Source organism: Zosterops lateralis (genome assembly GCF_965231275.1).
Source record: "Zosterops lateralis genome assembly, chromosome: 17".
Classification (NCBI taxonomy): Eukaryota; Metazoa; Chordata; class Aves; order Passeriformes; family Zosteropidae; genus Zosterops; species Zosterops lateralis.
In genome coordinates, this window is record NC_139777.1 from 3891967 (window position 1) to 3906825 (window position 14859).

The 14859-nt window shown below is 42.2% G+C and overlaps 1 protein-coding gene across 2 annotated transcripts in view; it reads right to left on the minus strand.

Moving 5' to 3' along the window:
- Window positions 1–14859, minus strand: part of HECTD4 (HECT domain E3 ubiquitin protein ligase 4) — a gene marked incomplete at its 5' end in the record, with an annotated part of 64990 nt that overhangs the window by 26328 nt on the left and 23803 nt on the right. The window contains 22 exons of one of the 2 annotated variants that reach the window (XM_083873599.1): window positions 795–984; window positions 1382–1662; window positions 1900–2053; window positions 2457–2641; window positions 2923–3069; window positions 3615–3781; window positions 3874–4015; window positions 4162–4297; window positions 4979–5154; window positions 5463–5551; window positions 5635–5739; window positions 5895–6087; window positions 6217–6450; window positions 6758–6921; window positions 7588–7692; window positions 8817–8936; window positions 9834–10032; window positions 10837–10937; window positions 11225–11378; window positions 12414–12538; window positions 13712–13840; window positions 14669–14789. In XM_083873599.1, coding sequence (XP_083729725.1) covers window positions 795–984; window positions 1382–1662; window positions 1900–2053; window positions 2457–2641; window positions 2923–3069; window positions 3615–3781; window positions 3874–4015; window positions 4162–4297; window positions 4979–5154; window positions 5463–5551; window positions 5635–5739; window positions 5895–6087; window positions 6217–6450; window positions 6758–6921; window positions 7588–7692; window positions 8817–8936; window positions 9834–10032; window positions 10837–10937; window positions 11225–11378; window positions 12414–12538; window positions 13712–13840; window positions 14669–14789 — 3417 coding nt within the window. Of the gene's footprint in view, window positions 1–794; window positions 985–1381; window positions 1663–1899; window positions 2054–2456; window positions 2642–2922; window positions 3070–3614; window positions 3782–3873; window positions 4016–4161; window positions 4298–4978; window positions 5155–5462; window positions 5552–5634; window positions 5740–5894; window positions 6088–6216; window positions 6451–6757; window positions 6922–7587; window positions 7693–8816; window positions 8964–9833; window positions 10033–10836; window positions 10938–11224; window positions 11379–12413; window positions 12539–13711; window positions 13841–14668; window positions 14790–14859 lie in introns of both variants that reach the window. The other variant, XM_083873598.1, reaches the window with a different exon arrangement.

Genomic DNA, 14859 nt, shown 5'->3' on the forward strand with positions numbered 1-14859 from the left:
ACAATTTGTGTGAGTCCAAAATGAGTCCAATTTCATGTATTATGGGTGGTTTGAAATGATTTGAAGCCACCCTTGCAGCTGAATGCTCAACAGCAAGAGAAATATTAGGCAGTTAAGGACATACCCCATTTACAGAGGAAATTTAATCCTATTAAATGCAGTTACTTGCAAAGCAATTTAACCCTTCCCCCCTTTAGGAAGAAGCCTCATGAAATGGTTTTTATTGATCACAAATGCCCAGGGCTTCGAGTTCACCTTTCACTTGTACCTTTTAGTGTAATTTTTAGAGTATGGGCTCAAAATCAACCCAGGGAGTGGGAGAAGATGAAACAAATAACACAAAATGCAGGAGGTGACAGCACTGACATTCAGTGATCCCAACATCCAGGTGGGTGCTGAGAATACTAAAGAATGTTTAATAGCAAATTATTGTCCAGCTTATGCATTATTAAAGCAGTGCTTTTAAAGCCATTTTGCCTTGACAGCTCTATTTGTTAGTCCTACCCAGCCTGTCACACCATAAATAAGATAAATGATATTCCATCAGAAACACTGAGTCTAAGTAGCTAATTTTTCATGAGATTGTTTTCAGACAGACGAAGATGTTCCCATATTCCTTTCCAATATCTTATTGCTTTGCCAGTAAACACAACACACTGGGCAGACACTTTGCTTTCCCATTTACTCTTATATCTAGGATGTATTTTTCTGCAGCTGCAGCACTAGAAAAAAAGAAGAAGATACAGGGAACTGGCAAAATTTGTTCTAATTCCAATCCAGTGAGCTGCAATTACCTTAGTAAAGGCTGAAGGACTTCATGGGAGGACTGATCTTCTCTTTTATGGATAAAAATAGAGAGTTTACCATCCACTGCCTCGCTTTCTTCTCCAGGATCTTTATCACCTTTTATGGAATTTTTAGGGCTGGCTTTTGCCAAGGTAGTATCTGGCTCAGAGGCAGTTGGAGAAAGGACTGTCTGGCAGCCTTGAAGTAGAAAGGAAAAAAGGAAACAAAGAAACACAACCATGAATTTTCTTACCCTTGGAACTAATGCTGACACATCTGGGACGTGTCTGAAACATCACTGAGACTCTGGTCTGAGGCCAGGGGAATTAGGAAGCAGATGGAAAGGCACAAGAATATCCTGCTCTCAGTGATATATCAGATACCTCCCAATACTTGAGCTTTCTATACATACAAAAGCTCCTGGCACAGGGTGCCCAGAAAAGCTGTGGCTGCCCCTGGATCCCTGAAAGTGCCCAAGGCCAGCTTGGGCTGGGCTCGGAGCAACCTGGGATAGCTGAAGGTGTGGAAGGGGATGGGACTAGATGGGCTTCAAGGTCCTTTTCATTCCAAGATTCCATGAAACAGCTGCTGGTACCTGGCACAACATAATCCGCCAGCTTTGCCAGCAGCAGGGAGGCAATCTTGGAGGCTGGGTCACTGGGATCATCCTGCTCGCTGTTCAGAGAGGGCACTGAGTAACTCCAGGGAGGCAATTCCACGTTTCCACAGTCCTCAACACTCATGAGAGGCAGAGCAGCACGACACAACTGCAGGATTATAAGCACCAGCTTGGGAGAAGGACGCTGATCCAAGAGAAGGGACAGAAGCTTGGACACGCAGGCTGGCTGGCTCAGGATGGCTTTACCTATGTGACTCCTGAAAGGGAAAAGAATCTTGAAATTAAAACCAAATTAATTTATTATTTATGAGATGTATTAAAAGCAATTTCAGTGTCTGACAAAAACATTTGTAGCAATTCTTCTGTAACTTGACAGCACTGATTAAACACTAAGATTAAGAGTCAGTTTTAGAATGGTTTAAAAAAATCCACAAAAGATCCCACATAGGCTTTAGTACACAAGAAGAAAACACTCCAGAACAAGGGCCTGGTACCTTGAGAGGTCATTCAGAAGGCTGAGGACATCCTGCAGTGCATCATTCCCTGCAGCCTGGTTGCCACAGCACTCGGTGGCTCTGGCCAGGTGGTTGGTGAGGAGGCTGGAGACCTGCCTGGCCAGCCCAGAGTGAACGGCATCGGTGGAACCACCTTTGGAAGAGATGAAAGAATAAACAGCTGTAATCCACAAAAATCAATGTACACACCACAAATAACCCCTGATACATCCACCATTAGACAACAGCCATGTGTCTGTAAGTCTAAGTGTGTTATGGGTGAACTCTACCACAGGAGAAATGCCAAATGATCACTCAGAATCTCTGGGTTCTCTCATTATGTTTAGATAGACTCAAGCAGCAAAACTTGAAATTGTTTCCATGGGGAGGAAAAAAGCCAGAATTAAACAAGAAGTAAATTCACTAAATTTTGTATTCACTTCTTAAGAATCCAGAATCCCAAGTCATGGTGAATGAGTCCCCTATTTTAAATATATTTACACCACTCCTCAGACAGTTCCAACACAGAGAACAGAAGATACTTCCAGTGTTCCTACCTTCTTCCTTCTCCCACTCCACACAGCGGTTGGCCAGCACCTGGAAGGCAGCCCAAGCCATGGTGGCCACCTTCTGTTTCTTGGTCTGTTTTTCATTTGAGCTGGACTCTGTCTGGCTGCTCAGGCTGCAGAGCCTGTCCATGAGCTGGACCAGGCCACTACGCACCAGACACTTCTCCTCGCTCCTGCAGGAGAAATTCAGCCTGGAATTAACTTCTCCATCACAATGGGAATCCAGAACTTGCTGTTAGCTCAGTAATTAATTAGTTCACTTGGTAGAAAGATGGTTCTGCCTCTCCCTTGTCCTCCACAGATAAATTGTGAGGGAATTTACTTGGATGTTCTCAGATGCTCCTCATTATGAGGAAAGGGGATGTATCTATACTATTTAATGCTTCTCCTTAAGGCAAAGCTTACTAAAGCCAGGTGTGGATGCCCCCCTTGCCTTCCCCAAGCCCCTGCACACCTTGTGTAGGGAATGGTGCACAAGAGGCCAATGCTGTTGGCACAGGCGATGGGGTACCGGGCACACAGGGACACCACCGACGTCATTGTTTCTCCAAAAGCCTCCTGGACCTGCTCCACCATCCCACCACACGTCAGCTCTTCAATCCTGTTGGGGTTAGAGATTGGAAAAGGAAGGTTTCAATTCACAAACTTCCAAAGGTAGCTTTAAGGAAATAATAATCAGTGCATGTTAAGAATTGCTCAAGGGAGGCTTGGAAGGAAAACTGCAAATCACTCATGTTTATATACAAAACATGTAAAGAAGAGAGTGTGGTACTTATAGCTCAGACATGATTAAATCTCACTACAAACAAAATACAAAACATTTACTACATTTAGATAACAGTATCAGCTAAATCTACCACTAATATCTAATTACATTAATTTAGAATGAAATCAAGAGAGAAGGATACCCTCTCTACATACCTGGGTATATATCAGCCCAGTATAAAAGTTCATCTACTGATAAATGAAAACATTTCTTAGAAGTTCCTGCCTTTTCACTCCACAAGAGTCAAAAAGTGTTTGTTGCAACCTTAGCTCAGCCAACTTGTGCCCTCACAGCTACTCATTCCTGACTTTCTCTTGTTGAAAGCAATTAATTCCCTTCCACAGAGACCAAAGCACTGAATTCTGGAGAAATGCACCCACCTTGGCCCTCCCTGGAGCACCATTGTCACTGGGCCCACCAGGTGTGTCACGCCCCCGACACGCACAGCAGCCGTCAGCAGCTCCCTCATGTGCACCAGGGCCTGTTTCCTGGTGTTCCCACGTCTCCAGCGGGTCTGGGCAGCCAGCAGGAAGCTGCTGCTGGACACCTGCGAGGTTTGGGATGGGATTTTTGTTAGACATAAACAAAGCACCTCTTGTTTTTGAGCAAGTTGGAATTTGAAATAAAATAACAACGTACGGCTTGGTCAGGGTTTGTCCCGATGAAAGCAAAGAGCTGCCCCAGCAGGACACTGTAGGTGGGTTTGTCCCTGCTGTCCTCGATGGCCAGGGACTGGAGCAGGGTGAAGGAGCTGCTCCTGTGGCTGGTGACGTGCCGGCGCCTGCGAGGGAACAGGAATGTTACACCTGGCAGCAGGAAGCTGATCCAACCACCACAAATCCTGCTGTGCTGGCAGTGATAGATTTGATCAAGTTGATCATTGGAACAGCACAGAGGTGTGAAGGGGAGGAATAAACCCTGCTGTACCTCTGGCTGGCCCGGGCAAACTCGATGTCCTCATTGCCAATCATCTCCAGGTCGGATGGGGCGGACATGCTGCGCAGGAACACGGGCTGGCGCACGGCGTGGGAGATCACCTTGGCCTCAGAGGCTGATTTACAGGCTGAAGTATTATAAAATAATAGCAAAAAAGGTCATTCCTGGTGCAGGAAATTATTTATAAAGTGGCTTTAAAATCACTGGTGGGTATCCCAGTGGAAGCTGAAACATAGGGTGGGAAAACCCAGGCTAAGCAAGAATGTGCAACTCGGATCTGAGAATTTTCCTGTTTTCAACCCTGTTGAGAGTTAAAGATTTGGAATGGAAAGCTTCAATTTACAAACTTCCAAATGTAGCTTTAAAAAAAATAATAATCAGTGCATGTTAAGAATTATTCCAGGGAGATTTAGAAGGAGAACTGCAAGTCATTCATGTTTTCATATGAAATATGTAAACAAAAGTGTGGAAATGATAGCTCAGACATGATTAAGTCTCAATACCAACAAAATATAAAACCAGCTCTGAGGATTTTCCTGACTTCAGGTATTGTTTCAAGTCAGATTTCTTTTGGTTTGGTTAAGTATTTTTCCTCAATAAATTGGGAGACTGAAGTTTAAATTCCACCTACTATTACTCAGATTTTTATTCACCATCATCATGGCAATCAGAAAATTAAGACTCAACTTTATTTATTGTAAAAGAATTAATTTATTAGAGAGAAAAAATAGTCTAATTTAAAGCAAAAAAAGGGAAAAATAAGATTAAAAAAGGTATCTTTAGAAAATGCTGGTAATGAGAGATGTACCTGGAGTCTCTGCAGGAGTCCCAGATATGCTCCTTGTGATCCCAGACTGTGCTGCAATAGTCACATGCAACAACAGCTCTGCTCTGTTCATCAAGCTCTTCACCAAGGTTTTTGTCTTTGCTAAGGGATGAGAGGTCTTCTGGATCAGTGAATTCACCTCTTGGAAGAATTTCTCCCTAGGATTATGAAAGGGAAGTAAAAGAAGGCAAGTTGATGTTTGAATGCTTTCAGAAAGGAAGGGTTACTGTGGGAAAGGTCAGCTAGAGAGGACTCATGGCATCAGTCTGTTCTATGCCAATAAAGGAGAAAGCAGAAAAAAATGAAAGAAATAAACAAGAGATCCCTTAGCAAACACAAGGAATTATAAGTATTAATATATTTAGCACAGAAGTTTCTAATCATTTAATCAGACACTTTTGGAACTCTCTGGAATTCCCCTGAAGCTGCCCCTCCCTTTGAGGCCTATATGTTCTCTAACACTGACCTTAATGCCAGGACCACGTTCTCAAGATCACTTCCATCAAAAGAAACTTCCTTCATTGAACACAGAAGCTCCAGCTCCTTCATCTTGCTCTAAACAAAGGGAAGGAGAAGGATGAACACATTTTGAGGAAGCAGAGTGGGGCACAAGCACCCCCAGCAGCCCCAGGGCTCACCTCGTTGAAGTGATAATCATAAAAAAAGGGGACATTGTTCTCCAGTTTCCCGTGCATGGCATCATCCACCTCGTTCTGCCACTTCTGCTCCAGCTCAGCCACACTCTGATAAAGAGATAAAAATCACACTTGTTGCACTTAAGGTGTAGAAGGGATTTTAAAAGAAGAATTCTGAGTACATTTTGTATTTCTGTGGTGCTAAAATACACCTTTATTCTCAAAACAAGCCTTCTCTTGTTCTAAACAATTTTATCTTTTACCTGCAGTTGTCTCTCCATGGCGTTCAGCTTCTTAAAGGTCTCTCCCATAATTTTACAAAGTAAATCATATTCTTCAGCGTGTTCCTCCTGATATTGGAAATTTATCAGGGACTGGAGAGCATCAACCAAATTGAGATGTTTAATCACACATGAAACCACCATCTCCTCCATGACTTCTGGCTGGATCACTTCCCTAGGGTTCCAGGGAAAGCCAAACTCATTAATCAGGAGTAAGAGACCAACTTGGACAATTCATACTCATAAATCATCAGATGCTGCATTCACCAAGTTAAAAACACAGAGGGAAACAAGGACTCCTTACTTTATACTGGGTCTAAATTGAGGCCGAGCACGTCCAGAAATTTCCCTGAGCTTGATCATGATTCCTGGGGGCAGCCTAATCCTGGGCAGATCAAAGTAGTGTCCAACAGGAGGCACGAGCACATCTGAGGGATATGTGAATTCCCTGTCCTCCTCTATGGTGAGAGGCAATGGAGAAGGGCTTGGAGTAAGGGCTGGAGATATCACCCCGTTGGCTTCCACCTGCCACTGGCACCTGCAAAAAGAATTAAAAACCAATGAAAAGGGATTTTATTTCCCCCCTCACTGAGCAAGACACTTCATGTTACAAAGATTAAATATTAATACAGGGAGTGTGGCTTGTACCAAGCATAACCCAACCCTCTTCTTACCCTAAAAACCCCTCTGGTTTGAGAGAATATTCCCTCAGTTTTAGGCAACACAAATTGTTGAACAAACAACAGAAAAAATGATCCAAACATCACCTTAAAGCACAAGACTTGAGCACAAGTCACTTCCCCTCAGAAAAAAAACCCACTCAGATAAAAATTGATTATTTTTACCTTTGTAAGAGTTTAGATCTTAAGAGCTCTTGACAGGTTTCTTCATCTTTGGTAATTTCTGGCCCATTGTACAAGATCCTCAGCATGGAACAGGCCAGCACAGAGAGGCCCAGGGCCAGGTCAACCAGGAATGGCAAACCTCCTGACACATCCTCTGAGGATTCCTGCAGCAGGAACAGGGAGAAGTTTAGCCAAGCAATCCACCAGGAAGTCCTTTCCAATAGATTCAAGATAGGATATTTTATATATAATCTTTTAAATGTAAAATATAACTTGATATCAATCTTAACTCTTACACAAAAAATGTTTAACAATTAAAAGCAACTTGTAAGAACAACTCAAGACAAGAAGTAAGGGGTTTAAACATTATTTTCCTGAACCAAGAAGGCACGGGTAATGTTATTTCTGGTTCAGTCACCCCAACTTTTAGAGGGATTCAAGATTCCCTGTGTTTGATCCCAGAATCCTTCCCCTCTCCTCTTTGTGAGCAGGAATCATTATTTCCTCAGGACATCTCTGATTTTCAGGTTTTAGAAAGAAATCCTGACCCACAAGCAGCAAAGGATGCTGGAGTGGCTTCAGGAGATAGATAAGACACATTTGTTAACAACTATCTCCATGAATCCCTAAGTTCCAGCCCATCCACAGGGATTCTCTGCATCCCAAACTCAAGTTCTTTTCATTTGTCTCACTGCCCAAACCAGCCATTCCAAAGTGGTTTCCACTTCAAAGTGCCAAGCTGGAAGCACATTCCCATGGCTCTGGAATGTGTGGCAGGCAGGGGGCAGTGGGAGCTGAAGCTCTGCCCTGGGATTCTCCCCCTGGAATACCTGTGCTCGGACAGTGCAGGCAAAGCCCCACATGGCTTTGTCCGGAGTGTTGTGCTCCCGCCCGCTCCGCATTTCAAAGGAGAACGTGACTGTGTCTCCTTCCACCTTCAAACATCCACAGCAGGAAAGGGGGGAAAGAAAAAAATAATATAGTTAATTGAGGCAAAACAAACAGGCTTTTCACACAAGTGGGATATTTTATAGATGAATGCAGTTATCTAGGGGTTGTTTTTATCTCAAATGAGGTAGTCTGATTTAAGATTTTTCTCTTTTTGTAAAGGTGTCTTTTAGTGGAAAACTTAAGTTTTGCTGCTGGCTGGCTGGCTACAGTATAACAAAAAGAACCACCATAGCTGTAAAATCAAAAGCAGAAATTATCAGTGTGTTACTTAGCCTTGACTTTCATTGTTTGTCTGCAAGAAACCAGGCAATAATTAATAATTCGCTTCCTGAAGGAACACAGACAAGCTCTTCAATTAGAAGAATGACAGCAAATTAATCAAGGAGATTGCTAAAAGAACAGCATCAAAATCCACGTGTGAAAAGTAAACCAAATTCCCATAATTGTGAACAATGGAGGTTTTGTCTGAAATTGCTTTCCAGTTAACTACCTCTTGATTTCTTTTTACAATGTGTTTTTGTTATGTAAATAAGCCCAGTTTTAGTGTGGGACAATGTAGCAGCACAAATATATATTAAACAAAAATAAAATCACACTGCAGAGAGTGTGAGGGGACACATTGCCAAAGCATTGAAATGCTGAGGTTTTAAGAAGTTTGAGAGATTCTCCTTAGTTTTACTGCAAAAAGCACCCAATGAAATTTTAAAATCCAACAGAAATGGTTGGAATTTACGTTACATTTGCTGCTTGATATATTTGGGGGTTATTACCCAAAAAAAATGACTTTAAGAGAATCTGCATAGAACTTCTCCTAGGAGGGAGTACTTAGGAGAAGAGCAGTGCCATTAGTGACTCCAGGACTCAAACATCTCCATCAGAAATTCCAGGAAGACACAAAACAAACTCCAAGGGAAGCATCACACGGAACACAGAGCCGAGTTTAAAGTTCTCCCCCAAGGACACAACAGCTCACTGAGCAGGGATCTCATCATGGATAACTGTACACTTAAAAGCTTGGAATGCATAGCTGTGAGGGTAAAATGGGCTGGGGCATGGTTTCCAAAGGGGATTTTCTATGGGAAAGAATGATGGATGGGAAATACTGTACCTTCACTAAGTCCTTGGGCCACCCCGTTCCTAAGACACTACGGCTGCCATATCCCAGTGTATTGCCTCCATACTCAGCAACCTTCCTACTGTTTGTGCTAGGACCAGCATAGATCACCAACTTCAAAACATAAAATACACTGTTAGACTGTAAGAGAAAAACAAGAAAACCTAATAATAATAATAATACTTAGCACTTCCACCGCGCTTTCGACTCTCGAAGCGCTCCATGCACGTGAACCAATCCTCACAGGCTCTGTGAGGGCACCAGGGTTAAGTATTATTATCCCCATTTTACAGATGGGGAAACTGAGGCAAGCAGGGACTAGAGGGGCTTTGGTCCCTGCTCACACAGCAGGGCTGGGAGCAGAGAGCAGGAGCAATCCTGACTGCCAGCACTGAGGCAGAGAAATTCCTTCTCTAGCACTGAGGGGCTGATCCTGCTCCCAGCAAAGCCAAAGTTTTGTCGGTGACTTTGGTGGGATCAGGGTTTTTTGGGGGAGTTTAATCAGCAATGGGTGATATTAATATTAAAGACACTTCCATTAGTTATTTATGAGCATCAGGACTTGGTCTATGCCAAAGAATAAACAGCAAGCAGCACAAGTAGCTCTCTGATAACACAAAGTGGATAAGTGCTCTTGGTTATTTTGTTAGAATTCAAGTATTTGTTCCTATGAATCCAGGTAAACAAGTTTTTTATCATCAGGGAAAAAGGAACCTCTCCAACTCTGCCCAGTTTAAACCAACTATGCTGACCAAAGCAGAATTTGGATTAAAATTTGGGAAATAAGGAAAACTGAACACGAGTAAAAATGAGAAAAGTCAAACTTGGACAGTCTGAGCCAGCCTGAAATTATTTTTTAAAAAAACAGAACTGATAGAATTTCTGAGAGGAAAAACCAACCCAAACCACCCCTCAATCCCCGGAGCCTCCCACACTTGTCCCATGGCAGAACTCCCTCTTTTTTTGAGGGAATCCCCTCATTGCAGAGGTGCTGAGCTGGCCCTTGCTTACCTTGTCATAATCATACTGGGAGGAGCATCTGTTGTCAAATCTAAGATACAAACAGCGGGCTCCTGGAATGTGGACAGTTTCCTTAAACTTATAATTATCCCTGACGGGATGCACTGTCTCCACAGTCTTCCCAGCAGCCCAGGGAGCAGGGATCTTCAAACCAGTCAGGAATCCTGGCTCTTCCTTCTCCTCCAGCATCCTGAAATTAAGAGTGAGAAATTGGGCCTAAAATACAGCATGGAGATTTCTGTCATTCAGACATTAAGATATAAAGTACTTAAAAATCACCTCTGTGAGACACACAGACAAGGAAGTGACTCCTGGTTTTAGGCATGACTGTATTGAGGAAATTAATGTATTATATATTATTATCATTATATAATTATATATATTATCATCATTATTCATACATTAAATATACTCTAATTCCCAAAAATCCCATTATCACAAATTCTTTAGTATTCCAAATGCTCCAAAGCTGCAAATAAGCATTTTTATTTGATTTTAGCTGTTTGTTTCTGTTCCTAAGCAGGAGCTGGGAAAACTTTGAGCTTAGACACACCATTTAAATGCAGGAGTTGAAAATGTTATTTCTCTGTAAATTAAACCATTTAACAGCTTTGCAATGGTTTTAATTCTGTATCTCATGCTGCCAGAGCAATTTACATTTTCTCTTGATGATCCTCCTTCGCCTAATTTATTGTGAGAGGACCATTTAGAATTAATTTCCAATGCTTGAGGTGAGGAAAAAAACTGAAAACAAACCACATTCTGTGTAAACAACCTGAAGTTATTAATAGTTTAATTCTATATACAGAACAAAATTTGGAACTAAGTGCCTTTTGCAAAAGCTTATATAAACTGAGACAGCCTTAGAAATCATTCCAGCACACCTTTAAAAATTAATTCAAATAAAAACTGCTGCTTTATCCCACAACAATGGTCAAATAGACATTATAGTTCAGCTTATCCCATGCAAAGACCCAAATGTAAAGAAAATCACCTCTCATCAGGTAACTGCTTCCCTTTCTGCTCTGGAGCACAACTGGGGGAACTGTTCAGTTCTGAGAAAACTGGAGACTGGGTTTTAAGCAGCAGTGCAGTCTGTGGCCCAAAATACACAGTGTTAGGGACATGCAAACTGTAAAGCATTTTAAGAGCTCATTATTGAAATAATTAACAATCCTACTGTTGTTATTGACAATAAATCATTACTGGGTAGCTCCTGGAGCAGCCAAATTTAACATTGAGCATCAGCAGCTTTGGCAGCTGTTGAGAAACTCTGAACCCTGGTGTGTGGATGAGTCTCTGGAGGAAGCTGAGCAGCATTTTGGAGGCTGCAGGCCCCAGGTTTGGCCCTGGGCAGCCCAGGGGTGGCACAGAGCCCGTACCTGGCTGGTGTAAAGGACCAGCTGCACCAGCTGAGGCATCAGGGCATCAGCCATGGTCAGGGTCTGCAGGTTTGGGTGCATCAGGGATGTCAGCAGCACAGGCAGCAGGTGGCCAAGCATGGTGGCCTTTGTGATCTGCTCCAGGCCTTTTAACCTGGAAAGAGAATCAAAGTTACACAGGAACAACTCTTTTCATGGAGCAGCACTTCTGCTTTTAGTCACTTCTGTTTCATCTTGTAACAGTGATTCAAAATTCAGCAGAGAATGTTTGTGTTATATTAACAAAATCCCCAAAACAATCTTGAAACCACTGCAATTTCTCCCAAGTGTCAGTGACCTTGAATTGCTGACAATTCTCACTGAACAATCTGAGAGCAGAGACAGTAAATCAACAATTTAATAATTACTCAGAGAAGGATAAGCTCCCCTGGGCAGAGGATAAAAGTCCCCATCAAACACAAATGCACCAGTGTGGATATCAGCTCCCAGCACATGGAGCTCAAAGGACTTGAAAAGGATCTGCAGCTACAAAAATATATTTGAACACGAACTCGTATGAAAATATCACCCAGGAATTGTGTGTTGTCAATAAACACAACTAATCTTGCAGGCACAGAGAAGCAGAAAGTGAAACCTGGAACACAGCTGGGACAGGGAGCTGTTTGTTTGAGGAGAGAAAAGTTCACAGCTTTTGTTTCCACCCCATTCCCAAGGTGTATTTTTAAGAGGAGGGGAGACAGGGAAGGGCAGGTGATGGAATATGTGGGATATCAAAACAACACCCAGGGATTGTCATGCATAAATATCTAATCCAGCTACCAGGGATGTAAAATCAAGAATTTAAAAATAAACAGATTGTTCTAGCTTACAGGAGTATTCCCAGCTAATTACAGTTTATTTCCAAGTATCCTACTCATAAATAACCATTAGAGCTGACTAAAACCTTCCCAATTTGAGGTTCCTACAGAAATATCAACCTACAGATGATCAGGACTGCCACACAGAGAGTGATCCTAAACTCTCCACCAGCTGAGTGGTAAACAATTGCTACAGGAAGAAACAGTTCCTGTGCATTCAAAGCTCAAATATAAAGTGATAAAGAATAGTTAAGGCTAACTGTGCTTATACAATAAACCACAAAGAGCAGCAGTTCCCTGTTTCCAAATTGGGATCCTCCCACTTGTCTCACCTTTGCTCCCTGTCAGAAATGTCACTGTTAATTAGTGCTGTAGTGACTTGTTGCAGCATTTCTAAGACTTCATCACATCCTGTCAGAATTTGTGTTGCAAGAGACAAAATGCTGGTCTTGAGCTCCTGAGTAAAAAAACAAAGAGTTACAGGATACTTAAATTCTTAAAGAATCCCCCCAAAAAAGGACAACAGAACAAAAAGATGGATTTCCAAATGAAAAGAATGATAATGTGACCTGGCAGGCCTGCAGCAGGAGATTCATCCAAGACTTAAATTTGATTAATGTTAAGCCCCAAAGTGCTGGGAGAAACTAGGTGCATGTTTTACAGGATGCACATCCAGTTTCTAGAGGGAAGGAAGCCCCAAGTCCAGCACAGGAGAGAGCTGAGAGCCAGCCAAGGGACGGGACTGGTGACACAATGTCCTAGCAGGGATGAGGAGCACTGCAGAGAGAGAAACTGAACAATGAACACGGCGTGAATAGTGAGACAAGAAAAATACTCCAATATTTAGCATTTACTCAACGAGCCTGAACAAATCACTTCCAACTGCAGCAGCTCACAAACACACACAGCCTCAAAGAGCAGCAGAGAAAACCAGCTTCGCAAAACACCAAAAATTCAGAAATCAATTCCATTAGGGAAAAACTATTACCAAAACTACTATGAGCAGACAACCTGCACTCCAGGGCAAACCTGGGAGTTGGATGAAGCAGTGGGAAATGAAGCATTTCAATAAACTTCTACCAAGCAAAGCCTGTCCTCAAACCTTGTTCTCTAACAGCTTCCTTGCCACAGGGAAGCTCTATTCTTTGTTATTCTCTCTATTTCAGACAACTGAGAGAGGTGGTTCTACACAAACTTTGTTTGTTTAAACTGCAAAAAAGCAGAAGCCAGGTAAGGCAAATAAGAAACCCCTTTTTCATTTATTTAAAAATATTTTTTTCAAGGACCACCTGAGTAATTTGGAGAGGAAAGTGTCTGGGGTAATGTGTCCAGGAAAGGAAATTCCCGTGCCAGGAATCCTACCAGCACGTAATTAAAATCTATTTAAAATCTCATTATACATAAATTTAGGAAGTGTCTGCTCTCACTGGTAAATAGGGACTGCAAGCTGGAATCCTGAACAGAGAATAACTGCAGATTTTACTCTGGACTGTTTTTCCCTGTTCTCCAGCTATTTAACTCCATCAAAAGGAAAAGAACCACCAGCAAACAGCAACTGCACTGCAGGACCAAGGTGTCACAGGCACACTGACTGGAGAGAGCCATACTAGAATAAAAACTTGGTGTTTACCTGTACCTTCAATGTCTCTCCCTGCAAGGAGCTGTCACTGTCATCATTGTCATCAGGTTTAATCAAAATAGTGTTACTGAGGAGGTGGTTCTGCACAGCCATCAGGTACCGCAAGCACGAGGACGCAGCCTTGAACACAAATAAGTAAAACTTTGCATTATCCAAACCCTTCATCACCCCTGAGTCAGGCTTGGAAGTTGGAGAGAGGAATCAAAGAGGTGAGGAAGAAAAAAAGAAATAGCAAAGAAACAATATAATATATTTAAGAAAAGAAATCTGAATTCTGTGAAGTAACTCACAAAAATATAAAGAGGCAGCATTAACTTTGTTCAGGTTTGGAACATTATAGCAATATTCAGGAACTCTGAGAATTAATTAATTCTGAAAAGACTGTGCCACCAGAGATATATGTAATTCACACTCCTGAGGGTGATGGTTCCATGCCACTCCTCCTTCCCCACAGGCCAGGACATCCTGTCCCCTCCCAGTGTTTTTATGGAAGCTCTACCTGCCTTTCTCAGGGAGCTGATCCTGCTGGAAACACCTGCCCATAGTTTTACCATCAAATGTCAGCTTTAACTCATTTCTGTCTGTCACTGATAACTCTTTCAGCCTGTAGGAACCACAACACACAACTGCATGTTTGATTTTTTTAAGCTGCTGTAGTGCTTTGATTATTTAGATCCACAAACTTTGCTGAAACTGAACAGCAACCGGAGCAACTGGAAAATAAATTCATAGATAAATCCATTCCAGCACTACTGAATTATTTCCTTTGCTGTGAGAAATTATTCTCTTCTTCCCTGGAAAGCACAAACAAAAGACAACTCCTTCTCCTGGATTTGTTAAGACACAACTATAGAAGTTTCACCTCCTTGTATTCATTGAAGAGGATGGATTCAAGCAGGAAAAGAAGCCAAAGGCAGAGATACTTTTATCAAAACACATTTTACTTACAGGCACAGTTGAAAGAAGCCTTTGAAAGTCATCTTTAGATACAGTTTGGCACTTGGTGATTAAGACACAAGATTCTCGGACAACAATCTTGAGGATGTAGTGCAAGAGCTCATCATTGAGTCTTCAAGAGAGGCAAGAGAGGTGGAAAATGTTAATCATTAATTATTGTGCATGTTGTACAGCTCAGCTCA